The 26,317-nt window shown below is 38.7% G+C and overlaps 1 protein-coding gene across 2 annotated transcripts in view; it reads left to right on the plus strand.

The window, feature by feature from the left end:
* Positions 1 to 26,317, plus strand: part of PLXDC2 (plexin domain containing 2) — a 470,147-nt gene that overhangs the window by 173,280 nt on the left and 270,550 nt on the right. For both annotated transcript variants that reach the window (XM_024346245.3, XM_063781455.1), the window contains exon 2: positions 12,442 to 12,653. In XM_024346245.3, coding sequence (XP_024202013.1) covers positions 12,442 to 12,653 — 212 coding nt within the window. The remainder of the gene's footprint in view (positions 1 to 12,441; positions 12,654 to 26,317) is intronic.

Genomic DNA, 26,317 nt, shown 5'->3' on the forward strand with positions numbered 1-26,317 from the left:
AGATTCTACTCAGAAATTTTTTCTGAGCAAATGATTGCGGTTGTTCACAAAAATATAGCCTCTAGTATCAAATTAAAATGTTAACAATTCAGTAATAGTTTATGGTAGACACAAATTGTCCATTAAATATAATATATAGCCAATAACATGGAAAGATATTTATTATGTGGTGCTGAAATCAAGTTATATGCATATGTGGACACATATGTATGTACACACATGCATACCTGTATATTTGAAGACATGTGCAGGCTTTCAGAGAAATATTCTGGAAGCATATTCATTAAGGTGATAACTCTGAGCCCTGCACCCAGGATAGAATAATATTTTAATTGTTTTCTTATTTCCTTTTTAATGATTTATTTTTTATATTTTTAAAAAAGTATTTTAATTTAATAATTTTATAGAGTCCTTCAATTTTTTTACTTATGTGAATTTTTATTTTTTTTTGAGTTGGAGTCTTGCTCTGTCACCCAGGTTGGAGTGCAGTGGTGTGATCTTGACTCACTGCAACCTCCATCCCCTGGGTTTAAGCAATTCTCCTGCCTCAGCCTCGCGAGTAGCTGTGATTGCAAGCATTCGCCACCATGCCCGGCTAATTTTTGTATCTTTAGTAGTGACGAGGTTTTGCCATGTTGGACAGGCTGTTCTCAAACTCCTGACCTCCTGATCTGCCCAACTCAGTCTCCCAAAGTGCTGGGATTACAGGTGTGAGCCACCGCACCTGGTCAATGTTTTTAATTAGAATGAGGTCATGCTTACTTTACCACCAGGATTTTTTTTTTATTTATACAATGAAATTCATCACTTAATGACTTTTTGAACTGGACCACGTTAAGTCCATATTCTTCAGGTGTTGCTTATTTATAAAATAAAGAACATGATTTCTGTCTTAGTATTTTGTCCTGAGCATTAGTGACTATATATCAAACATAATTTTTAGCAAAATCCGGGCAAGAATTTGTTGTCCTATATGAAAGACATTGTTTTTCAATTATTTTATGAAGTTCAGGTATTTTTCTTAGTCTTACACTAAAGTAGGCCACACCCTTAGAAGGAATTTATTCTAAATATATATTTTAACAACTATTTAGAGAGTCTTCTAGTTTATCTAGAATTTGCTTTTGTGAGTTATGAAAACCCTTTATAAAAATGTAATTCAAAAATAAAGAAAAAGAGAAGCCGCTGGATTCTAAAAGTGTCAGAGCTCAACTAATCTACAGGTGTTGATAGATTACTTCTGAAATGTGAGTTTCTATCTCATTTTAGTGCTTAATTCTTAACTGGTTGTTTGTATATTTAAGGAATATATCATAAAAATGGAAATCTAATTTTAGTATAGTTTTTACTGTCTTGATTTCTTTTTTTAATGTAATTTTGTTGATTGTGGATTATTTACAATGTTAGTTAAATTATGTAATCAGTGTAAATATATGCAATCATGCAATTTAATTAGGGAAAGTCATTTAGGAAAGCAATGTCAGAATTCAGACATTCATAGCATTTTAGAAATTCTTGGGAACTTTATTTTAAAACTGCTACTTGGATGAACAGTAGTTCATATCTAGATTTAAATGTTTTATTCCCAAAAAAGTGAAAAAAATCTTACTAAATTCAGTGGAGTGAAATAGTATTGAAAGTATGATTCAGGCCGGGCATGATGGCTCATGCCTGTAATCCCAGCACTTTGGGAGGCCGAGGCGGCTGGATCACCTGAGGTCAGGAGTTCGAGACCAGCCTGACCAACATGGAGAAACCCCATCTCCACTAAAAATACAAAATTAGTGGGGTGTGGTAGCACGTGCCTGTAATCCCAGCTACTTGGGAGGTTCAGGTAGGAGAACTGCTTGAACCTGGGAGGGAGAGGTTGCGGTGAGCCGAGATCATGCCATTGCACTCTAGCCTGGGCAACAAGACTGAAACTCTGTCTCAAAAAAAAAAAAACAACAACTGTGATTCAGTTTGTGAATACCCAATATTTCTTTGTTAAATTTATAGTGATGTTGAAATTTCTATTTCTCATCATTTTCCCTTTTTTTTTTTTTTTTTTTGGCTTAATGTTCTACCATTTTGAGGAAAGAAGCTAAATGAAAAGTGATTTTTTAAATTCAAAATCTTATGTTTACCTAGAAAAACATGTTTTTCAAATCAAAATATTTCACCCCTAATACTACCTTGAATTAATCAGAATGGGAACTGGGTAAGTTGATGATAATGGGGTTATGATTTATCTGATTTAAATCATATACAATTTATAAAACATAATCAGATAGAAGTACATCTATTGGCTGTCGTCTCTGGTCCTTGGGTAAGTCAGCCTGGGCTCAATGTTGCACCATTATGGATTCCAACCCCACAAACTGAATATAATGTTATGACAATGTGGAATGAGATTGAGTCTATCAGAGTCTATCAGACATCTGGCAGCCTAGATTTAATAGAAGGCCCTCGGTGATTTGGGTCCGAGACATTTGCAGATCATCTCTCACACTGGGTACCATTAAAAGAATTGATTACATCTGGCCTCTTCTGCCTCAGCCATTTCATATTTTCCATAGTGAGGTATTGGCCATGATTGGTCCTTGTTTACAGAATTTTCCATCTCCCCTGGTTGGCGGACTCAAACTTTTCATGCAGTGGGACTTATCTGTTAGTTCAGAGCCCTCATTATAAAATTAGCCCAATATAGGAAACAAGAGCAGTTTGAGATGACTAAAGATGAATAGCAGTGTGAAAGTGTTTTACCAAGTGGTTTTAGTTGATTGTTGTGCTCTGGAACCACTAAACTATCATAGCACATGAATTTTCACAAATAAAATAGAAAACTTGAAAATCAATGTAGAATATTTAATATATGACCCCAGATAGCCTAAAGTACAAAAACTAGACACTTAGCTAAACTGGAGGGTAGTAGACTTTTCTAGGTGGGAAGAACCATATGGCTATAAAGCTGCACCCTATCATTTCACCAATGGTGGGAAGTTACATACCTAAACATTTTATGTGGTTTCTGGGTTTATGATGCAATGTTCTTTGTGAAAAATCACAAGAATCTTATTAAAAAATAGATTTTCAGATTTCATTAAATGCTCTTTTCCTATTCATAGGTTATCTGTGGATTATGGCTCCTGTGGAAAGAAGCCTATTCCTTAAATAAATCACACAGATTTTATATGAAAATTCAGTGGATGCTCTGAGTTCTTTGATCATTTTCCTTTTATTATAAGATAAGAGGTTATCATTATCACAGTATAACAAGTGCTAAAATTGTCTTGAATTTCATTTTTCTTTTAAATTCCTACTAGACAGTTAGTAGAAAACCCTCAATTAATGCAAAGATTAATTGTTTTAAAGTACTTCCCAAATATTTCAAGATATAATAGAAAACAACAACCAATATTACTGTAGTATTACTTTCTGCTCCGTTTTTACCTTAACAGCATTTCATTTCCTTCTATTAACAGAGTCACCGTGATGGGATATCCTATTTCTTATTTGCTTTTCCTTGCTGAATTGTTTACAGATTTTTGCTGTTTTAAATAGCCCACTTTGCTTAGATTATTTTTTCTCCTTTGATTGTTTTCTTGGGTTATATCACTAGGCTTTGTCACAGATTGCTAAACTGATCCTCTGAACGATTAATCAGAGGCAGATTAGACAGGAATTAAGACCTAGCCTCACGACTCGGCTCTGGCTGCCTCCCCGAACCATCACTGGACTTCTCACATACGTCAATTCCCTCATCCGTAAAATGGGATAATAATTCATGCCAAGCCCAAGCCCATTACTAACCCTAAATGAGGGTTATTGTTATTATTATTAACCTTTCATTAGAAGCAATGTGTAAAACAACTTTGTTTTATAATCATTAATACAGTTTTATTCTATTTATTTTTAATACTTTAGTAAAGATGTAGCAATACCTTAAAGTTGTCTTAATTTTATTAATTATGGCTCATTAGGCTTGGCATACTTTATATTTTCCATAGGATAATATATCATAATTACACATAAAGTTATAATGTCTCTTTACTCTTTTATTTAATAGTAAAATTATAAACCATTACATTTTAAAAGTGTAAATTAGTTAAGTGTGTATTTTTGTTTTATTTATTTATTCATTTATTTTTGAAATGGAATCTCACTCTGTATCCATGGCTGGAGTGCAGTGGTGCAATCTCGGTTCACTGCAACCTCTGCCTCCCGGGTTCAAGCAATTCTCCTGCTTCAGCCTCCTGAGTAGCTGGGATTACAGGCACGCGCCACCTCACCTGGCTGAGTTTTGTATTTTTAGTAGAGACTGGCTTTCACCATGTTGGTTAGGCTGGTCTCAAACTCCTGACCTCAGGTGATCCACACACCTTGGCCTCCGAAAGTGCTGGGATTACAGGCGTCAGCAACAGTACCTGGCCAAGTGTGTATTTTGGATTGAGTGCCTGTTTAATTGGATTTTCCCGTTCTGTTTCGTTTTATATATGTATATTTTAAATTGCCAAATGTTTTTCACCAAAACATTACCCTACAATGGCCCAAATTCCTGCAATGACTTCAAAGGCAGAGAAGGGTAAGGACAGAGAGTAGGGAATGTGCAGGGCAGTTGCATCTTGGCCATAGGCCTGCATGGTTCTAATTCTCTGCTGCCTCAGAGATTGAACCCTTATGCCTCGAACTTCCAGAGTCATTCTCTGCTCATCTTCTAGTTTTAACTTAAAATTGTTCTTTTTTTCATCTAGTTTCATAGCCTTTCAATCCCACATAGCCATGCCCACATTCTCCAAAAAGACATGTGTTATACTTCTTACTGATTTCATTAACCACAAAGAACAGAGATGATGAACTGCAATCATAAGTGTAGCTAAACATTACCCAACTGTCCAGTGAGCTATTTTGGGGTTAAGATCATCTTGGATAAAGAGAAGCTTTCATAGGTTCCCATTGTATTCTCCTTTTTTTTTTTTTTTTTTTTACCATTTTCTCTGACTACTTGGAAACATGATTAAAATTTTTTTTTTTTTTTTTTTGAGACAGCTTCTTGCTGTCACCCAGGCTGGAAGGCTAGAATGCATTAGTATCATCATGGCTCACTGCAGCCTTGTCTTCCTAGGCTCAAGCGATCCTCCAACCTCAGCCTCCCACATAGCTGGGACTGCAGGCACACACCACCATACCCAAATGTTTGTCACCAAAATTTACTAAATTTTGCAGTTATAGTAGAGATGGGGTTTTGCTGTGTTACCCAGGCAGGTCTCCATCTCCTGGTCTCAAGCAATCTGCTTGCCTCAGCCTCCCAAAGTGCTGGGATTAAAGGCATGAGCCACTGCACTCAGTTTAAAATCTTAATAAGTTAGACAAGAGGTTTCATACATAAACTTTTAAGACACCGTCTCAGATGAGCAGTTAACCTGGTTAATCATTCATTTATTGAATTTTTTTTTTTTTTTGTGGCAGAGTCTCGCTCTGTTACCCAGGCTGGGGTCCAGAGGTGCAATCTCGGCTCACTGCAACCTCCACTTCCCGTGTTCGAGTAATTCTCCTGCCTCAGCCTCCCAAGTAGCTGGGATTACAGGTGTGCACCACCACGCCTGCCTAATTTTTTGTATTTTTAGTAGAGACGGGGTTTCACCACATTGGCCAGCCTGGTCTCGAATTCCTGACCTCAGGAGATCCACCCACCTCGGCTCCCAAAGTGCTGGGATTACAGGCGTGAGCCACAGCGCCAGGCCTCATTGAATTTTTATTAAAAAACTTTAGATACATATTATATGCCAATGTCCATGCTTGTATTGATGGGACAAAAAATATAAATAAGCTAGAGTCTCTATTTTGAGACATCTCTGTATCAGTGGTCCCCAAGACTACCCCAGCTTTGGTGATTTTGCTGGTGAGATTCACAAGACTCATCATATAGTCATGCTCATGGTTATGATTTATTACAGCAAAAGGAGACAAAGCAAAATTGGTACAGGGGAAAAGCACATGGGACAATGTCCAGGGAAACCAGGGCCAAAATTCCAAGAGTCCTTTCCACACACGGTATGCATTTTATGTTTTCAGCAATGAATTGTTATAACACGTTCACAGTGTGAAATATTGTCTATCCCAGAAGTTCATTAAAAACTCAGTCCCCAAGGTCCTACTGTGGGCTAGTCATGTAAACTACCTTTTGTCTAGCATGTACCAAAATTCCAGACTCCCAGAAGGAAGGAAGGTGTTCAGCATAAATCCCATTGTTTGCCTGGTTTAGGCACTGTGAGCCACTTTTATCAGTTAGGGAATGATGGGAACCCTCCCTAAATCTAAATTTCCAGATGCCAGATATGGGCCAGACTTGCAAATAGCACTTTCTAAGGATAGCAGTCTCATGCCTTCTGTGTTAACTCTCCTCTGCACAGTCTCACATTCCAGTGGTGGTAGACATAAGAATGTTGAAGGAGTCAGGCAAAGGAGTTACTGGATTATAGAAGAAAACTCAATTAACTCTACCTGGGGGAGTCAAGAGAAGTTCATTTAAACAGACAATATTGAGCTGAATCTTGAAGGAGTTATCAGATTTCCCAAAGTCTTGGGGTAGGGTAAAGGCTTTCATCCATGCAATAGTAACTATATTCATTGTAGGTAAAGAAACTATTAAATTCTGTGTGATGGGAACATAGGCATGATGGGGACAAGGAAGAGATAGGAAAGTAGCTGGAACAAGAGGATGGAGTGTCTTATAGTTGAGTGGATATAAGGAGTCATTCGAGGCTTGTCAGAAAAGTGAAGTGAAAAATTTGAAAGGTGTCTCTGGTAGCAAGTGGAGAAAAGGTTGTAAAAGGAAGAATTTGACAACATAAGACTAGATAGGGCTGGGCACCGTGGCTCACTTCTATAATCCCAGCACTTTGGGAGGCCAAGGTGGGAGGATTGCTTGGGGCCGGGAGTTTAAGACCAGCCTGGGCAACAAAATGAGACCTCCATCTCTACAAGAAATAAAATTAAAAATTAGCCAGGCATGGAGGCCCATGCCTGTAATCACAGCATTTTTGGAAGGCTGAGGCTGAAGGATCACTTGAGGCCAGGGGTTTGAGGCCAGCCTGGGCTACAAAGTGAGACCCCATCTCTACAAAAAATAAAATTAAAAATTAGCTGGGCATGGTGGTGTGCACCTGTAATTCTAGCTACTCAGGAGGCTGAGGTGGGAGGATCACTTGAGCCCAGGGATTTGAGGCTGTAGTGAGCTATGATCGTGCCATTGCACTTAAAGCCCAGGTGACAGAGCAAGACCCTGTCTCTAAAACAAACAAATAAACAAACAGGCTAGGAAGCCAGGAGACAAAAGATGATGGAAATGTGACCTGAGGCACCTGTATTAGTCCATTTTCACCATGCTAATAAAGACATACGTGAAACTGGGTAATTTATACACGAAAAGGGGGTTTAATGGACTTACAGTTCCATGTGGCTGGGGAGGCCTCACAATCATGGGGGAAGGCGAGGAGGAGCAAGTCACATCTTACATGGAGGGCAACAGGCAAAGAGAGAGAGGTTGTGCAGGGAAACTTCCCCTTATAGAACCATCAGATCTCATGGGACTTATTCACTATCACTAGAACAGCATGGGAAAGACCTGCCTCCATGATTCAATTATCTCCCACTGTTTCCCTCCCACAACACGTGGGAATTCAGGATGAGATTCGGGTGGGGACACAGCCAAACCATATCAGCACCTATGGTGGGAATAGAATATGAGGCAAAGTTCAACCTAGGAGACACAAAAGTCTTCCTCAGAGCTTTAATAAAATCGAGTGTCTAGGTCCCATTCAACTCCTTAGTATCTCTGAACCAAACATTCTGTAAGCTTTATCTTCTGTAGCTACCTTAGTCTGTAATGCTGCCAGTTAAAACCTCAAAGCTGGAGTAGTCTAGTTTATCGACATACCTAAAGATATAACTATTTTCTGTAGAATTTTATCTTTGGTTCTGCAATGAATTGAGATGCAAAGACATATGGCATTCTATCTTAGCCAAATATTTTCATCTAGTCTCAAATGTATCTATCCAGCCAATCTGCTTTCAGTGAACAATCTGAATGTTTCAGAGGATTTACAGTAGTGATTTGGTTCACTTGAAATGTGCAGGTCAAAGTGTTTGTCATAAGGTGCAGTAGAGATGGATCCTAATTACATAAGATGCATGTCAATTTATGCAGTTACTTTTTGGTGGTTTCACCTGTCTTATGTGTGTGCTTTGTATGTAAAACTCAAAAAATGTTCAAATGTTTTCAGCAAATAACTATTAATTAAATGCAAGATATTTTAATAAAATCATTAGAATAATACATAAACATATCCTTCCAAGCAAAGCTTTCTTCTCTTTTGCTTTTATATTATATTATAGTATGTGATGACAAAAAAGAGACCTGCAAGGTTTGCAAAGAATAATATGAGAATATATATGAGGATACACATGAATTTCCTGTTCTACTCTCAGATTAACTGAACGTTGTGGGGTTTCTTACTCATGTTTATTGGAAAAACAATGAAGAACTTTCTACAATAGTTTATCTGCTATTATGATAAACAATCTCAAGAATGTGTTAAGATCAATGTATATATTGTATTTACGGAAATGTGTTTTCGAAGCTTCGTCTTCTTATATTCCAATGGGAATCAAGAAATGCATTTAGTGTTTCCATGAGCTATGTGATTAATGACTATAGCCAAATATGTTGGGGAAAATGATCCTTGAAGGTTTTTCCATCAGTGGTTTAATTAACATACAGTAGACCGAAAGCAAACAATCTGTTCAGCCAGACTGTTCAAAGATCCCTGCTGTTGTTTTTGTTTTTACTGCAGCTGGAAAGGGAAAAATTATATCACATATATTCCTTCATCTTGCTTCTGAGTAATTTGTTTTGGTGCTGATTTAAAGAGTAATTTAAAACATTTGTATGAGTTTGAAAGTCTGTGAAATGCCTAGGAGTAATTTACAATATAGATAACGAAGCTGTGATTTTTCTGATTATCCTGTCTTTATTCTGTAAAACATATATTTTGACTTGTTTTATCTTCTCTAAAAATCATTTAGAAGTGGGATCAAAATCTAACTCAGTTTCATACTTTTCAGTCTTGATGAGCCATGTACTACTGAATTATGAACATATAATAGGATTTCCTCTATGCACGACCAGGTAGCCTTGTTTATTCATGACATAACCAGAGAGAAAGAATTAGGTTTAAAATGCCAACCAAAAGAAGCAACCAAAAGGATATTCATGGATGCCAGGCCCTAAAGCTCACAAATGTTCTCATTAGAAAACACCTCAGGTTTTTCCTGAGATCCTGTTTACTCTTTGCAAACACAATTAGAGCAAGCAAGAGATCTGTTTTCCAAGTTTGAGGTAGCAAATTCTAGGAGGCACAGAGATGGAGGTTTGTCAACATTTGACTGTAACAGCTGTCAATGGTAACAGCAAGCGAGAGATACAAAATCATAAAACGCTGCTAAACAGTCGGGGGAAAAAAAAATCAAACCTCAGCTGTCTAGAGACCAAACCATGTAAGTGCTAGAGTAAGGATATATGCTTGTCTCATACCTGTCTGCTAAATTTACTGTTTCCTAATAATCTTACTAAAGGATGAGCTTGAATGTTCAGTACAAAAACAAGAGTTTGACACATTCATCAGACTTCTCAAATTTCAACTTAAGTGGGAAATAGAGACTTCATCGTTTCTAAGTTTTGGAGCTCCTTTTCATTTGTTCTCTAGAGAAGGAAGGCAGGAAGAAAAATAGGAAAGCGAATTTGAGAAAGTTTAGAAGTAGAATCCCATGCAGAAGGCTCCTCCAGTATTAGGCATTCCGTTTACTTTCTGTTCTGTGCCAGGATCCCAGAAACTAATTTAAAAGGGGAGGGAAGGTGCTAATGGGTATTCCAGAAAGTTCTGTTTTGTCCTATGTTATAAATATCTAAAAAATGGTAAAAATTAATATCGAGGAGGAATAAGTAACACTTATTTAAAAGAAACCAAGAGCTGCTTTGAAATTCTGTTTTGAAGATTTTAATGAAGACAAATCCTTTGAAGTTGTAGGTGTTTTTTTTTTCTGATTTACATTTTGAAAGACTGATAGGCCTCTGGTTAACACCATTGCCTTAGTGTGTATGTTTTTTAAATACCATTTTTTAAAATCTGGAATCATTTAATCTATTCTCTGAATGATGTTTGCTACCATTTCTTATCTAGGTTGACATTCTAACAAGGATCCTGCATGGGTTTTCAGTGGTTCCTACATGACTCTTTGTGTTTGCATAGCTATGTCAGGGGTGTAACTTGCTAAGAGCTACTATAGCAAGTGCAAGGAAAATGCAGGTATCTGACATTGACCTAAGTGTTGTGCTAGGAGGTCTTATCTGGTTGTCATAAAGTTTTATTGCTGGGTTATAAGGTGCCTCATATATGTTTGGTAATGAAGCAGGATATATAAATAAAGCAAGTAAAATTGCTTTATGTAGCTTTGCCTAAAACCGTAGGTCTCAGAGCCTGACACATTCTCAGGAAAAGCTGTCTGCTTTTGCAGGCAGGATATTTTCATTCTCATTTAAAATATAGAATAACAAAAGCACGGAGACTTTTTAGAATTATGCCGGATCATACAACCAGCAAACCTACTAGACAGAATTCCAGCCCAAGAGTCCTGGATTCTTCCTTGCACAGTAGTTTTTTCATTACTTAATTTTGCCTGGTCCGATGATGCTTGCTCCAGAAAGACTGTCAACAATTCATTCGTCCATTCATTCAGTCAGTCAATAAACACATTTTGAGTACTATCCAATGGCCAGTAGGGACAACAGTGTTATAAAAAGAGATATTTTCTACAGTGATGATGACAATACTGCTTAGATGTGCTTATTAAACACTTACTGTATGGAGGGCAGGAGGGTGTCCACACTCAGCCCTTTATGTACGTGAGTTTTTTTTTTTTTTTTTAGCCTCTAACAATTCAATAAAAAGAACACAATGCTACATTTCTCTTGCTCTTGGGTTTCTCCCTGTGGAGTTTTGGCTACTTTGGTCTCTGTGGTCCTTTTGAGCTCTAACATTCTATGAGCTCAAGGAAAGGTCTAGATGGCAGACATCATGGTAGTGTTTCTCTCTGGTATGAGACAGGCATATATCCTTACTCTATGCATCATAATATCAGACAATAAGAGATCTTTTACTGTATGCATCTTGACATCAGACAATCAGAGATCTTTGGTTTACTGTGAAACCAAATAATATCCTCTCTGTCTAGAAGAATTACTAGCACCTTTCTGAGTTGAAAAGGAGGTAGTTTAGGTAATTATGCCTGTGATTGGTAGTGGTAACCTTAAGTTAGTTATTAGAGTTCTAAGTAGCTGAATCATTGTATTATAAGCTGCATTAAATACATTTTGGTTTCTTAGAATGTTCTTGTACCAAGGGGAACATAATGGCTGTAATTAAATCACTGCTCCTTATGCCTTTTTGAACCCATATCTTGCCAGTTCTAAAACCCGTCCATTCATATCTTTTAGTAATAGTTGGGTAGAAGAAGGCTGTTCTTGTTCAGAAACTGAATTTCCAATACTTGTGGCATGCTTTCCCCTGCTGACCTACTGAAATGAGAGACGAGAAGCAATGATTAAATCTCATTTTTTCCTCCTGGAGTAGCAGGATGAGCTGGGTCAGCAAGGCCAGTCCCTGCAGATGACTTTAAAATGCCTTTGTGATTTGATCTCCTTGCCTTCCCATCCATTTCTATAAGTGCCCATCACTGTCATCCTTTAGACCCTGACGAGATTTCAAGGTGAGAACGGCACAGATGAACAAAAGTACAGTGATGACTCCTGAGGGTCTTACTTATTAAATGGGTCAGGCAATGAATGAAGACTGGCTTGTAAGCTACAAGGTAGTTTCGCCCATTTACACGAAGACAATTTCATGTATTATTTAACCCGTTCCTATACACTGGTGTCTCTTTGCTCTCCAGCATGAAATAAATATGAAATAAATATAAGCTTACAAATTAATGAGGTCTGACTTTTATTTTCAAAATAATCTGACAATTACTTGGTTTCATCCTTTTGTTTGGATTCTAGCTTGCTTTCTCGGAACAGCTAGAGAATGTGTATGAAGTGTGCGTGTGGAGGGGGCAAGGGAAGGGAATAAAAATGCATTGCTTCAGGGCTGCACATCTGTTTTTAAAAACTCTGCAAGATCTGCCCGTTAACCACTGTCACAACTCCTGGTGTTTCCTGCAATTGCATTCCAATCAGAGATGTTCGTACCAGCTCAAGATATTGCAAGTAAACAGATTTAACTGTTATAAGTTAGTTTCCTATTCTCGTGCCTCACAGAATTCTTTTTTCTTCTCGAGCCGATAGCACTTGCATGTATGGTACACATAATGAGTGGTAACCCATTTTCTTTCTTTTTCAAACAGATTGGCAGTATGGAGTTACTCAGGCCTTCCCTCACACAGAGGAGGAGGTGGAAGTTGATTCACATGCGTACAGCCACAGGTGGAAAAGAAACTTGGACTTTCTCAAGGCTGTAGACACGAACCGAGCAAGCGTCGGCCAAGACTCTCCTGAGCCCAGAAGCTTCACAGACCTGCTGCTGGATGATGGGCAGGACAATAACACTCAGATCGAGGTAGATAAATAGTCTGGGTAATTGAAATGGATTAATGAATATATTTCATGTAGGTGCCCAACTTATATAGACATAAGTTGTCTCTTCATCTCAATCTAGAACTTTTGGACTTCTTTTAAAGAACAATTTAATTCATTAATAAATATAATAACTAAGCCACTTTACCATCCATTAATTCATTTACAGACAAACACAGGCTTGGTGTGGTGATAACAGTGAGGCATCAATACTGTGCTTGCTCTCAAGGAATTCATTGTGTAAGAGCTTTTTTTTTTTTTTTTGAGATGGAGTATCACTCTTGTCACACAGGCTGGAGTGCAGTGGCACAATCTCAGCTCACTGCAACCTCTGCTTCCTGGGTTCAAGCAATTATTCTGCCTCAGCCTCCTGAGTAGCTGGGACTACAGGCGCATGCCACCACTTTTGGCTATTTTTTGTATTTTTAGTAGAGATGGCATTTCACCATGTTGGCCAGGCTGGTCTGGACTCCTGACCTTAAGTGATCCACCCACGAAGGCCTCCCAAAGTGCTGGGATTACAGGCATGAGCCACCTCACCTGGCCCTGTGTAACAGCATCTAAGTGCCATAAGCAAATCATCCCAGGGCCATGTGATATGTACAATAAAAGTATGCAGGCTGTAGTGTGGCATCAAGGAGAGTGTGATGAAACTGCTTGGGATTGAGAGTTGGGGTGTTGTCAAAGAGGCTTAGCCTAGAACTCGGCATTTAGGTGGGGGCTTGACAGATTGAGAGGAGTTCACCTAACTGATGACCGGTTTATGGGAAGAGGGAGGGGCATGCTAGGCAGAGTAAATTTCCTCTGCAGTGGCTGAGGTGTAGAATGACATCTCCAGGACTGTCTCATAGGGTGACCACTGGTTCCAGTGGCTTGGGGCCGAGAAGTTTTCTGGAACGTAGGATGGCTTCCAGTGTTAAATATGGAACAGTTCTGGACAAACTGGGTTGATTGGTCTCTCTGACTGTGAGTTATTCTTTATTATGGTTGGAGCTATGAAGCGGAGGGAGGAGAATGGTCAGAGAACAGTTTGCTAAGTACAGACATTTGCAGAGGGTGCATTTTAGGCAGATTTCAGGGTTGCTCGAAGGTCTCAAAGGTGGTGTTATTTCTTAAGTTTCTGTAGTCCTTAGCGCTGCAAATCACAAAATACGATCTTGCTTGTAAACTAGGTACAACAGAAACAAGCAAGTAAACTTGGGCAAAAAAGCGAAGACCGCCCAAATGAGAACAAACAGAGGTGATTTATCCAGTTTGCTCGGGCACGGCTTCGGCTGCCATCACTTGTTTTCAGCAGAGATATAAAGGCAGGTCAGGGAGTGGGAAGGTTTTTGGTGAAAAATAGAAGGTTCAGATGCACTCTGATCAGAGGTTGTTGGCATGGCAAACCTGGAGGTGGGATAATTAGAAACAGCATGTTTGTTTGTTTGTTTGTTTTGAGACTGAGTTTCGCTCTATCATCCAGGCTGGAGTGCAGTGGCATGATCTCGGCTCACTGCAACCTCTGTCTCCTGGATTTAAGCCATTCTCCTGCCTCAGCCTCCTGAGTAGCTGGGATTACAGGTGTGCACCACCACGCCGGCTAATTTTTGTATTTTTAGTGGAGACGGGGTTTCACCATGTTGGCCAGGCTGGTCTTGAACTCCTGACCTCAAGTGATCAACCTGCCTCGGCCTCCTAAAGTGCTTGTATTAAAGTCATGAGCCACTGCACCCAGCAAGAAACAGCATCTTTTATTATTAGTTTGAGGAACATCTTTGGCTTTTGATGGTTGGTCCTGAGAGTGGTATGAAGACAAAGAAATAGAGAAGCTCTCAGTTACTAAGGAAGTCCTGACCTTTCCGGGCTGACTACTGCCAAGGCTGTGGTGTGGCTTCCTGAACTGGCTGCTGGAGAGGTTGCATCAGAGTTCTGTCGTCACGTACGGTCTGCTCATTGCGTGCTGGTACATTCTTTCTCAACCTGAAGTTTCAGTTCCTACTTTCTCTGAGCTGACAGGCTTATGATTTTTAAGAACCAGGCAGCATTCTTTTTACTGCACCACAATCCCTGAAATACTCATTATTTAAGAAAAAAAAACTCAGTTTCCTGAAGCAGATATTACCTAGTCCTGCAAATAGTATCAAGGCATCATTTTGTTCCCTCACAGTGAGAGAAATCTTCAAAAGATCTGAAGTATAGGCTGTGGGAATTCAGTATATTTGAAAAATACAGCAATTTCTCAAACCCCACTCCATGGCATTAGCTATTATGTGGCCATGGTGTTGGCAGGCTGCCCCAGCCAGGTCCCTTACCAGGCAACGGTTGATGTGTCAGGAGCAGAAGTCTTATGATATCTATAAGAGGCTATTCTGACTCCTGCAGAGTGGCCTGCTATTTTGGCAATGATGATGTTATAGCAACTTGGGGTAGGCAACATAATTCTTCCCTGAGCCACTCTTTAGCTGGGGTGCAGCATCAAGAAAGGAGAACTGAATAGAAGCAGAGGTGTTTACTCTCTGCCCAGAAGTAGGACTCGATGGATATTGAAAGGGAACAACACATCCCTATTCGGCTAAAAGCCCACACTTTGCCATGACGAAATGCAAAAAATCTGCATTCGTACCCCCTAAGTATGTAAAGACTTTTAAATTTCTTCGAAAAAGGAAAGAGGAGAACACAGATTCCAAGAACCCTGTAATCTCTCCTGTGGGGTGCTGAATTTTCTTAATCATTTATAAAATAAGAAATCTCTTTGATTGGGGGTATATTAACACTCCTGAAAATACAATCCCGGTGGTTACTGTAGCTGTAGTTTTGTGATTCAGCCAATTTTTCTACTTTCTACCTTAACAGAGGGAGACCACAAAGTGTCAGTTTTGAATCAGTAAAAAGAGGGCAGAAGAATGGCCCAGGGGACTGTTTGGTGGGTACTCACCCAGGGCTAAGAGCTGCCAGGTACTGTGTGGATGCTCTTTTGTTTGGTCCACAGCAGCCTTGAAAGATTTGTGTCCCTGTGTTTTCTGGGCAATTTCAATGATTTTTTTACACGAGGGCAATTTCAGATTTAGGTTTTAGTATTTTCCTAAGGTCTCCCATTAATGAGCATTCAAACCCTGCTGGTATTCAAATGCAAGCTTTGCCAGGCTTACAAGGTTGATCCTTTAGGCTTGACGTTGCTCTTTCTAGCAAAAGGAAAGACAAATGACACTTGAATTATGTAGTGATTTTGAACAGCAGCAGCCCCTGAGTATCCATATGAGGGTAATTGTGGGGTTTCAGTCTGGCTCATAAAAGACTTGTCTTGAAGCCAGGGTTGCATACTAAGAACACTGCTTTTATTTCAAGATTCATTTATTTTGTTGGGGTTCTGGGGATTGATGGAGATTATTGGGATCTAAAGTCCTCAAGTAGCTCCTTGGCACTGCCACTAGTTGCGGAAACAAAAATCTACCTCTGAAAGTTTGGAAAGTGTACTAGGCCATTTTTGCCTTCCTATAAAGAAATACCGAGACTGGGTAATTCATAAAGAGAAGAGGTTGATTTAGCTCACGTTTCTGTAGGCCCTACAGGAAGCATGGCTCCAGCATCTGCTTGGCTTCTGGTGTGGCCTCAGGAAGGTTTCAACCATGGCAGGAGATGAAGTGGGAGCAGGCGTGTCACATGATGAGAGCAGGAACAAGAGAGTGAGGGGCATGGTGCTGCACATTTTCAAACAACCAGATCTCTCCTCAACTCACTCATCACCAAGGGAATGGCACTAAGCCATTCATGAGGGATCTGCCCCTGTGATTCAGACACCTCCCACCAGGCCCCACCTCCAACACTGGGATTACATTTCCAAATGAGATTCGGAAGGGACAAATATACAAACCATATCAGAAAGTTTTACGTATCCTGGCTCTTGAAATGGTATTTGTGGGCCAGGCGCAGTGGCTCACACCTGTAATCCCAGCACTTTGGTAGGCTGAAGTGGGCAGATCACCTGAAGTCAGTAGTTTGAGATCAGCGTGGCCAACAAGGTGAAACGTCATCTCTACTAAAAATACAAAAATTAGCCAGGCGTGCTGGCGAGTGTCTGTAATCCCAGCTACTCAGGAGGGTGAGGATGAGAATTGCATGAGCCTGGGAGTGTAGGTTGCAGCCAGCTGAGATTCCGCCACTGTACTCCAACCTGGGCAACAGAGCGAGACTCAGTCTAAGAAAAAAAAAGGTAAAAAAGGCATTTGTGAACACGATTGCATCTCTTTTGGGGAAAATAGTTTTGCCCCATTGTTAAACAGAAATAAGAAAGAAACCAAATGGTTATAAAGTGAATACTCTGTGCCTGGCATTGTTACAAGGTCTTGCTTATCTTTTTGGTTTATATTGCTAAATACAAACAATGAGCTAGAAAGACTCTGTGTGCTTTTTTCCTTTAGATGCTTTCAAACTCAGTTTCAGGGATCAGAATTATTTTGTCTCGTAGCCCTGGCTGCAGTAGTGGCTGTTAAAATTATGTGTATCACAGTGAGACAAAAACCACCCAGAATGGTATTCCTCAGATGTTCTCCTCATTTTTTTTCATTGTCTCCACTTTATGTTCTACTTTCACTTAAATAAAACAACAATAACAAAAATCCCAAACCAACACAAGACAATAGCATGTTTACTGTTTTGACACAAAGGCTGTTATTCTCTTCACTTGGTACTTGGTGACAGTATTTTTTCTGGCTCTTCACAAGAACAGATAATGGAAGGATTGTAAAACTTGGTAGCCCAGTTAAAGAATTCTTCCAGTTAAGGTTTTGTTGTTGTTATTGTTTTCATTGTCTAATATTCTTCCCACGAGCATATAAAATCTCTAGAAGCCAACTGTATATCCTGTTGAATAAGCAGGGGCCCAACAGATGGCAAATGCCGCTATTGATCTGAATGTTGATTTCTGTGAGACCTTTCTTCTTGTATTTCCTCTGTTCATTCATACGGACGTATAACCACTTAGCCAGGTGAGAAGTAAAGTACCTTCTGCTGAAGTGTAGGTATTAAAAATGAGGTGTCGGGAAACAGTCACTGCATGCACTACTTTGTATAATTATTTTGGGAATGTAAAGGCTTACAGGGCTTTCAGGCAGGATTGGATTCCATTCATGATTTGGCCTTGTTGGAGCAGCCTTCACTGAATTCCACAACCTCAGGGATACATGTGTAAATGAGCAGGGCAAGCATCTTCCCCTGGAAGCTGGCACCTTCCCATTATCTGGCATGAAGCTCTCGTAGCAATGATAGCACCTCATAGGATGGAGAGTGCTTCAGCAGTATTGGCTGAAATTACTGATGCTTAATAAAGCTCAGTTTCACCAGCCTATTGCTGTAGAATAGTGTTGGTCACTTATAGTGTTCTTCACTTTATAGAAATCAGTCTCAAAGTCCTTTGTGACATGCTAGACCAAATATGTGGTTTTGAACACTTATTCACATGCAATATTTGGAAGTGTCCTATTTCCACTCTTGGGACAGTGAAAGTGTTTATTAAAAGGACTGTACTGTGTGATTTTTTGCCTTGACTCAAAAGCCACTGGATAACTGAAGAAGGGAGGTTTTAAAAATGGGGATTATGGATCATATTAGTATAGTTTCATGATCAAAAGTGACTCAGAGATTGGGAGCTAGGCCAATGCCTCTGAAACTTTAACAAGCTTACAAATCACCTGGGAATCTGGTTAAAATGCATATTCTGATTTCTTAGTTCTAGGCTTGAGCCGGTCTGATATTCTGTTTCTAATAAGGTCTCAGGTGATATAGTTGTGGGTAGGCCATAGGCCACACTTTGGGTTGCAAGGATTTAGCTATTAGTTTTGAGAGCAGAAATCTTAGCTTAAATTTAGGTGCCTGCCAACAGTATGTTTCACGGAATTCTCATTCTGGTACCTAATTAAAAATTTCAGTTGTATCCAGCAACTGTTGTATTATTCATGTGCATGAAAGTTCGTATCTGAGGAAAGTACAGTCAAGAATGATCAACAAATATATGTGATAGATTTAGCTAAAAAGTAGAGAGAAACAGTCTTTCTCTTAAATGCATTCCTAAAAACTCTCTTTGATCTTCGGCTATCACACATACACTGCCAGTTGTGTTGGCATCTTATTTTTACAAATTGTGCGATATGTTTCTTTAAAAATTTTACCAGTTGCTAATTGCTGTACACAAGGTCATTGTGTGGGCTCTAATAGCTGATTGCAGCCTTTAACTAGAAAATCTGTTTAAGAGGAAATAAGTCACCAGAAAATATTTAATCTAAAAAAAGAATGTAGGCCGGGCGTGGTGGCTTACGCCTGTAATCCCAGCAGTTTGGGAGGCCGAGGCAGGTGGACCACTTGAGGTCAGGAGTTCAAGACCAGCCAGGCCAACATAGTGAAACCCTGCCTCTACTAAAAATACAAAATTAGCCAGGCATGGTGGTGCGTGTTGTAGTCCCAGATACTCGAGAGGCTGAGGCAGGAGAATTGCTTGAACCTGGGAGGTGGAGGTTGCAGTGAGCTGAGATCGTGTCATGACACTCCAGCCTGGGTGATGAAAGTGAAACTCTGTCTCAAAAAAATAAAAATAAAAAATGTGATTGTGTTGATGATGATTTTATGAAGAAAAAGCAAATTTTGTAATGTTGATGTGGACAGAATCTCCATGTTATGTTTGCAGTATAGAGATGATGTGGTTTGGCCATGTCCCCACCCAAATCTCTTCTTGAGTTGTATAGCTTCCATAATTCCCATGTGTTGTGGGAGAGACCCAGTGGGAAATCACTGAATCATAGGGGCAGGCTCTTCCCATACTGTTCTCATGATGGTAAACAAGTCTTTTGAGATCGGATGGTTTCATAAAACAGAGTTTCCCTGCCTGTCGCCATGCAAGACATGACTTTGCTCCTCCTTCACCTTCTGCCGTGATTGTCAGGCCTCTCCAGCCGTGTGGAACTGTGAGTCCATTGAATCTCTTTTTCTTTATAAATTACCCAGCCTCGGGTTTGTCTTTATTCGCAGCTTGAAAACGGACTAATACAAAAGAGTACATTGGATTATCCATAGATGTGGAAAATCTTACTCCTCTTCTATATTTTAAGCCTAAGGAAGCTCACTCAATTTCAGAGGTCTGACAGTTACAATAATGAATATAACTATAAAGGAGTAGTAAGACGTCATCCCATTTCACAGAAATAGAGTGATAAAATTTTGCAGAATGCTGCTTTGCTGGTTCTGTCTTTACATTACTATTGTGCTCAGTGAATTCTTAGAATAAAACACGTACAAGGAGAATGTGATAGTGTAGATTTTTGACATTTTTCAAAAGAAAGTATCCTTTGATATTGAACAGTCCTTTTACTATATTTATTACGAATGTGAAAATCTGATGGAGTTTTTGTGTGTGAAATATTTCCTTTTGGGGGGATCTTAAACTGGTAGATGTTTAACATGTGGCTGCAAAATCAGAAAATTGTGCAAAGGGAAGGCAAAGATTAATCCTGAAGAAGTGCACATCTTGGACCTCCAAGTGTATTGAAATCTTCCAAATGCTTGTAGGTGTCAGGTTGGCTTCCACAGAAGATGAGAATGAAAGCATGTGAAAGCACGTAATTGAAAAGGAGAAATACTGCATTGGTTCATGAACAGGCAGAAGGAGACCTTTGTTCTGTGGAGAGGCAGGATTAATGCAGTGATGAGGTGTCATCTGAACCAAGTCACAAAGAAAGTGTCAGAAGATAGCCAGGTGTCAAGGTCATACTAGATAGCGTGTTTTACACAGATAACCAGGAGCAAGATTTTAAACTTCATTGTGTACGACACTAAGGTGTTTAGAATTTATCAGGAAGGTACTTGGAAACTGCTATACAATATTAAATACAGAAAGGCAAGTTTGCAATGATGCTCCTACCTGATTGCTATGGGAACTGAATCAGAAATCCCAAATCTAGGAGTGAAAAGATGAGTTAAATTTAGATTAGAATTGTTGTGGTGTGACATGAGATAGTGGTTAGGGGAAAGGCTGTGGATGAGCATATGAATTTCAGAAATATTTAGATTTCTACTCATTGATTTAAATTAATCAATATTGCTGAAATTTTGCCCGAACTTCTGTTCCTTGCTTGATTCTGAAGGTTAATTGCAGGTCTCTGTCATTGCCTTTCCTGGCAGAGTGGCCTGATGCTACCTTGACAGCCCCTATCTAATGTGGGTTGAGAATCGGCCTTGTTTCTTCCACTCTGTGTTGCCAAAGGTTGTGTTAACTGACAGCAAAATCTATTTCAGTCTTTTCTGTTTGGGTAATTTGCAAAAACACATGGATTTTAAACTTCTGATTTTCTCCCATTCATTTTCTTTTAGCATATTGATGAGGGCTTTACTTTGCAAAGAAGAAAGTGTACCAAAAATAGTAAATCAGACAGAAGTGATATCTGCAATTATTGCTCACCCTCAAAAAAGATAATGAGGATTAAAATAGAGTATCATATATCTTGCTCAATTATAGATTATTCTTAGCTTGACATGTCAGCTCTTTATTGAAACAAAAATGGAAAAAATCCATAGCTGTCCTTCAAAGAGTTCCATGAAGAATAACTGAATTTTCTCTTTGATGCTTCACTGTTAGCTAATTGAGTTTACTTATAGTTATGGCATGAAAATAGACTTTAGAATGATACATGCAGGTTGTAAAATTATTAAGTGCATTAGTCATATAATTTATTTTCAGAACAAGAATTATATTTCAGGGTGAATAATATTCTTGCATTCTCCATGTTCAAAGAGAAATCTCATATTTAATCTCCCCATTCCCCAAGGGATCCTAAGATTAATTATATGATCATCACATCCAGTTCTTTCTACTTTAATTCCATAGCCATTCATGAGGACTTTAATATATCCTTACTCTGCATTAAATAGTGACAGTGATAGGTGAATTCGAATATAGAGAATGCCAAGTAACAGTCAATCAGCTGACTTGCTGTTTTATCATTTTGCAAACATATTTCTCTTCTTTGCCTATACTAATTTCCAAGAGGACATATCAAACATACTCAGATGAAAATTATTATTTTCAATATGAAAATTATAGTTCAGCCCCAATGTCATAGGTCTAAATATTTGTCTAGTTGATTTTTTAAAATCATGTTAAAATTAATTGTTTTGGTAGTTCAGAATATGTCCATTCTTTATATGTTGAACGAAGGGCTCAGGATGAAGGAATAAGTGGCCATTGAGTATGGGCTGGAACTCAGGAGCAGGGAGGTCAAAAGATGCTGGAGGCCTCCATTCTCCTGGTGGCTCATGGAGAGGTGTGATGGGGCCAGAGTGCAGCTGGATGCACCCACAGAGGGACGGTACTCCTGGGAGGGAATTCTTTGCTCTCCCAACCTTGGGGGGGGATTGTACAGGGAAATTCACATTTGAGGATCCCACACCATATGGTCCAGGCTTAACTGCCAGCAGTTTAGCAAAGTGTGAAAAACGTCATCCACCAGCGCCTAGATTGGAGTTACCAGGTCTCAAGGAATATTGAATTCAGCTCAGCTCATGTCCCTGTGGGGGCCATAACTCATCTTCTCAGCTATCTGTTTTCCTGGCAATAAGGAGAGAGCTTCTGGGATCATTCACTGGGCAATCCCATTCCATATCAATGGATTAGGCCTTAAAGACTAGGTTTTCTTCCTGTGATTTTCAGAATCACAAATGGAATAATGAATTGATTGTAGCTCAAAGGCTAAATAAATCTGAGTTGGCACAGACATGCTGATAGCATTATTTTTATTACTGCATATGGGGGAACATCAGAGCTACTACTTATTTCCATGAAGATCTGTAGTATGATGAATCTACTCTGTCCGTGAACTTATGTACAAAGACTAATGCCACTTGGGTACACGAATCACAGTGAGTCTTTGCCATTTATTTTATCATACAAATTAATGTGTACTCAACAATTTAGCACCAATTCACTGAAAACATGAAGGATGATAGTGTCTGATAAACAGTGACGTTCTGTAATTGTATGGTGGCAACCAGAATTTTCTATGAACCTTCCCCAAAAATGTCTCTTGTGTCTTTGTCAAATATTGTGACTTAGATGGAAACACTATTAGGTAGACACATCGATAGGCCATTACAAATAGAGAAGGCATTTAATTTTTTCTCTGATTATCTAAACATATGTATGAAAAGTTGTGTTTCTATTTTTAAGCAATGATTAATATTTACACTCTGCTAAATATTCAGGGAGTTATACTTCACCTTGTATTTCTGAAGCAGATCTAAGATAGATAAGGGGATAAGAGTCTCTCTCTCTCTCTCTCTCTCTTTTTTTTTTTTTTTTTTTTTTTCAGATGGAGTCTTGCTGTGCTTCCCAGGCTGGAGTGCAGTGGCGCGATCTCAGCTAACTGCAACCTCCACCTTCCAGGTTCAAGTGATTCTCCTGACTCAGCCTCCTGAGGAGCTGGGATTACAGTGCCACCACCACGCCCAGCTTTTTTTTTTTCTTTTTGTGTTTTCAGTAGAGATGGGGTTTTGCCATGTTGTCCAGGCTGGTCTCACACTCCTGACCTCAGGTGATCCATCCACCTTGGCCTCCCAAAGTGCTGGGATTATAAGCGTCAACCACCGCATCTGGCTTGATAAGGGTCTCCTTATAAAAATATTTGCATGTCTTATCCATGCATTGCTTTTGTGTTTGTGATAGAAATATTTGCTAACATGTCACTCTATGAACTATTAAAGAAGGCATCAAATACTCAAATGTTCAAGAAAAGATGGTAATGTTTAGAATGAAAAGAGACTGCCTTAGTTTTCTTTTTGTGTTTCCCTGAAAGAAAACACTTCTGTTCATGCCCGAGCAATGCATAGATGTCTGAATCTGTCTAGAAACAAAAGTACTGAACTTGGCAGCCCTTGGGAACGGTTGTTTTGAGTTATTTTCTATATGTTATTTCAAGCTTTAGCTATGGAATTGAAGTAATAGTTTGGAATCCATTGCACTGAATTGAATGAATGTGATAAACTATTACGGCTGGAACTATTTGGCTTTTATAAGTAATTTCTAACTCTTTTGTAAACTTTATATATTTATGCAGTCTCTAGCTTAAAGAACAAAGCTATATAAATCACTAATATTCACCTTTTAGATAATATCTAGAGATTTGTCCCTATCAATCTGTTTATCTATCTACCTACATACCTACCTATCTACCTACCTGCCTACGTAGCGTCTATCTCTTTTATTTTGAATTCACAGTGCGGTTCCCATTTGTGCCCAAAACAATTTGAAAGAAAAACTTACAAAGAAAACTTTAATTAATATTGTTTAAATTTTTAAAATTCACATGTTATATCACCTCTTATTAAGGAACTCTTTTAGGTACTTCCAAAACTGAAGATGTTTTATTTCATGACAGGATTTTTTACCTAAAAATAATGCTCCCTGATCTTTTGTGGTTTAATGAAAATTTTTATAATTTTCAAAGATGAATGCATTGATTTTGATTCTCAGATTTTTTCCTAAGAACATTTAGGTTATAATATTCTTCCTTTTTCTAAGATTACAGTGCTTTGCACAGTGTTTATTATTTGAATGGAAATCTTTACTAGTTCTGTCACTTAAAACTACTACAGAGTAAAAGCTAATTTAAAATTCTATGCTCTGAAAATGTTTACAAGGTATCTCACCAAACCTTCCCAAAGAACTGAAAACAATTCATTTGTCCATTGTAAACAGGATTATAGAATTATCTGTTACCTTAAAAACCAGGTATAAATGATCATCTTCTTTTTCTTTAACATATTTTAATAAAAAATGACTTATCTTCCTCTGTCCACTGAGTAATCAGATACTGCTTTATTTCTTTTACGAGTAAATGAGGTTAATCTTCATCAGAATAGAAGAGTGTCGCATTCAAATGGGAGAAATGTAGTTAAATAAGGCTTTGTAAGGAAACAACTCTGAATAAATACAGAAATCTGCTAGAACAAAATTATAAGTATTCATTAGAAATTTTTCTCATGTTACCAATTGTACCAGATGATAGTAAAATTATCTCCTAAAGGCAAACACACTTTTTAGAGAAATCTTTTACATTCACTATTCCTCAAAACTCTATGGAAAGTAATGTTTTCTATCATGTGCATAAGGAAATAACATGATTTAGTACATTCGGAAGTCTTCCTTCCTTCCCTCCCTCCCTCCCTTGTTTCCTTCCTTCCTTTCTTCCTTCCTTCCCTCCTTCCTTCCCTCCTTCCTTCCTCTCTCCCTCTCTCTTTCTCTCCTTCCTTCCTTTTTTCCTTCCTTCCTTCCTTCCCCCCACTTTCCTTCCTTCCTTCTCCCCACCTCCCTCCCTCCTTCCCTTTCCTTCCTTCCTTCCTTCCTTCCTTTCTTCCTTCCTTCCCTCCTTCCTTCCTCTCTCCCTCTCTCTTTCTCTCCTTCCTTCCTTTTTTCCTTCCTTCCTTCCCCCCACTTTCCTTCCTTCCTTCTCCCCACCTCCCTCCCTCCCTCCTTCCCTTTCCTTCCTTCCTTCTTTCCTTCCTTCCCCTCTCTCTCTTTCTTTCTTTCTTTCTTTCTTTCTTTCTTTCTTTCTTTCTTTCTTTCTTTCTTTCTTTCTTTCTTTCTCTCTTTCTGTCATCAACCCATCCAAGGTGAATCTGTTTATTTCAGGACACCTTCTTGAAGCAGCTATAGCTCAGTTACTTATTGGTCCATAAGTAACTAAAATGGAAATTAAAATTACTTTTGCCGTGAGAGTCAAAATGTTATTTTGCTCCCTTGAATAAGTTTGCTATGGTTTGAGCAGATTTAGAATGTATTTAATAGGCTTTGTTCAGATAGTTTTGTTGCTGAACAATAATTATAACAGCCATTTCAAGGATTTTAAAAAATTTTGCTTTGTCCATGTATATCTCTTACCTTGTTACTAAAGAGAGAATGTGATATATTCTGCACACAATCAAAGTCATTTGCATAAAAGGACAAAAGAAAAAAACTCTATTTTTATCATTTCCTTAAGGACAATGTTGAAACATTTCAAAGAGAACATTTTTTTTTTCCAGTTAGTGATCACTGGTGAATGCAAATTGCAGTAAATGGTAAATGGCTGTGGCACTGTTCCTCCTGATTTTCTATTGACTTTTTAAATGTTGGTCAGAAAGAATCGAGGAAGAGAAAATGATTGTCAGCTTTGAAGCAGTCCGTGAGATAAAGCCAGGAGTGAGTTGACAGCAGGGAGTCAGAATCTGGGACAAATATTAATTTTCTCACTTTACTCCATTTTATTCCAACAGAGCTTTCCCCCAATCCTCCTCTCTCTGCTCAATGGCCACCTTATCAATGTATCATTGTCTTCCTTTGGGCTGCAGTTGCAAAATTAGGAACTCAAGAACTTGGCATTGTCAGCAGTGCTTTTAAAAATCCTTCTGTCTTGGCAAGGTTGGAATATACTAAAGTGTTTTTTTTTCCAAAGTCTCTAAAGAGAAATTTGGTAATTTGTATGTGTGTGCATGTGTCTGTGTGTTTGTGTGTGAGTTTGTGTATGTTTGTATGTATATGTATGTGCATACTCAACATGTGTGCATTATTTCAAAGGATTTTAATTAAAAATGACTTTTGTGGGAGAAATTAATGGTGGCTTGGATAGCCCTTGTACATGATACTTATTG

The sequence above is a fragment of the Pan troglodytes genome, chromosome 8 (assembly GCF_028858775.2).
Source record: "Pan troglodytes isolate AG18354 chromosome 8, NHGRI_mPanTro3-v2.0_pri, whole genome shotgun sequence".
In the NCBI taxonomy this organism is placed as follows: Eukaryota; Metazoa; Chordata; class Mammalia; order Primates; family Hominidae; genus Pan; species Pan troglodytes.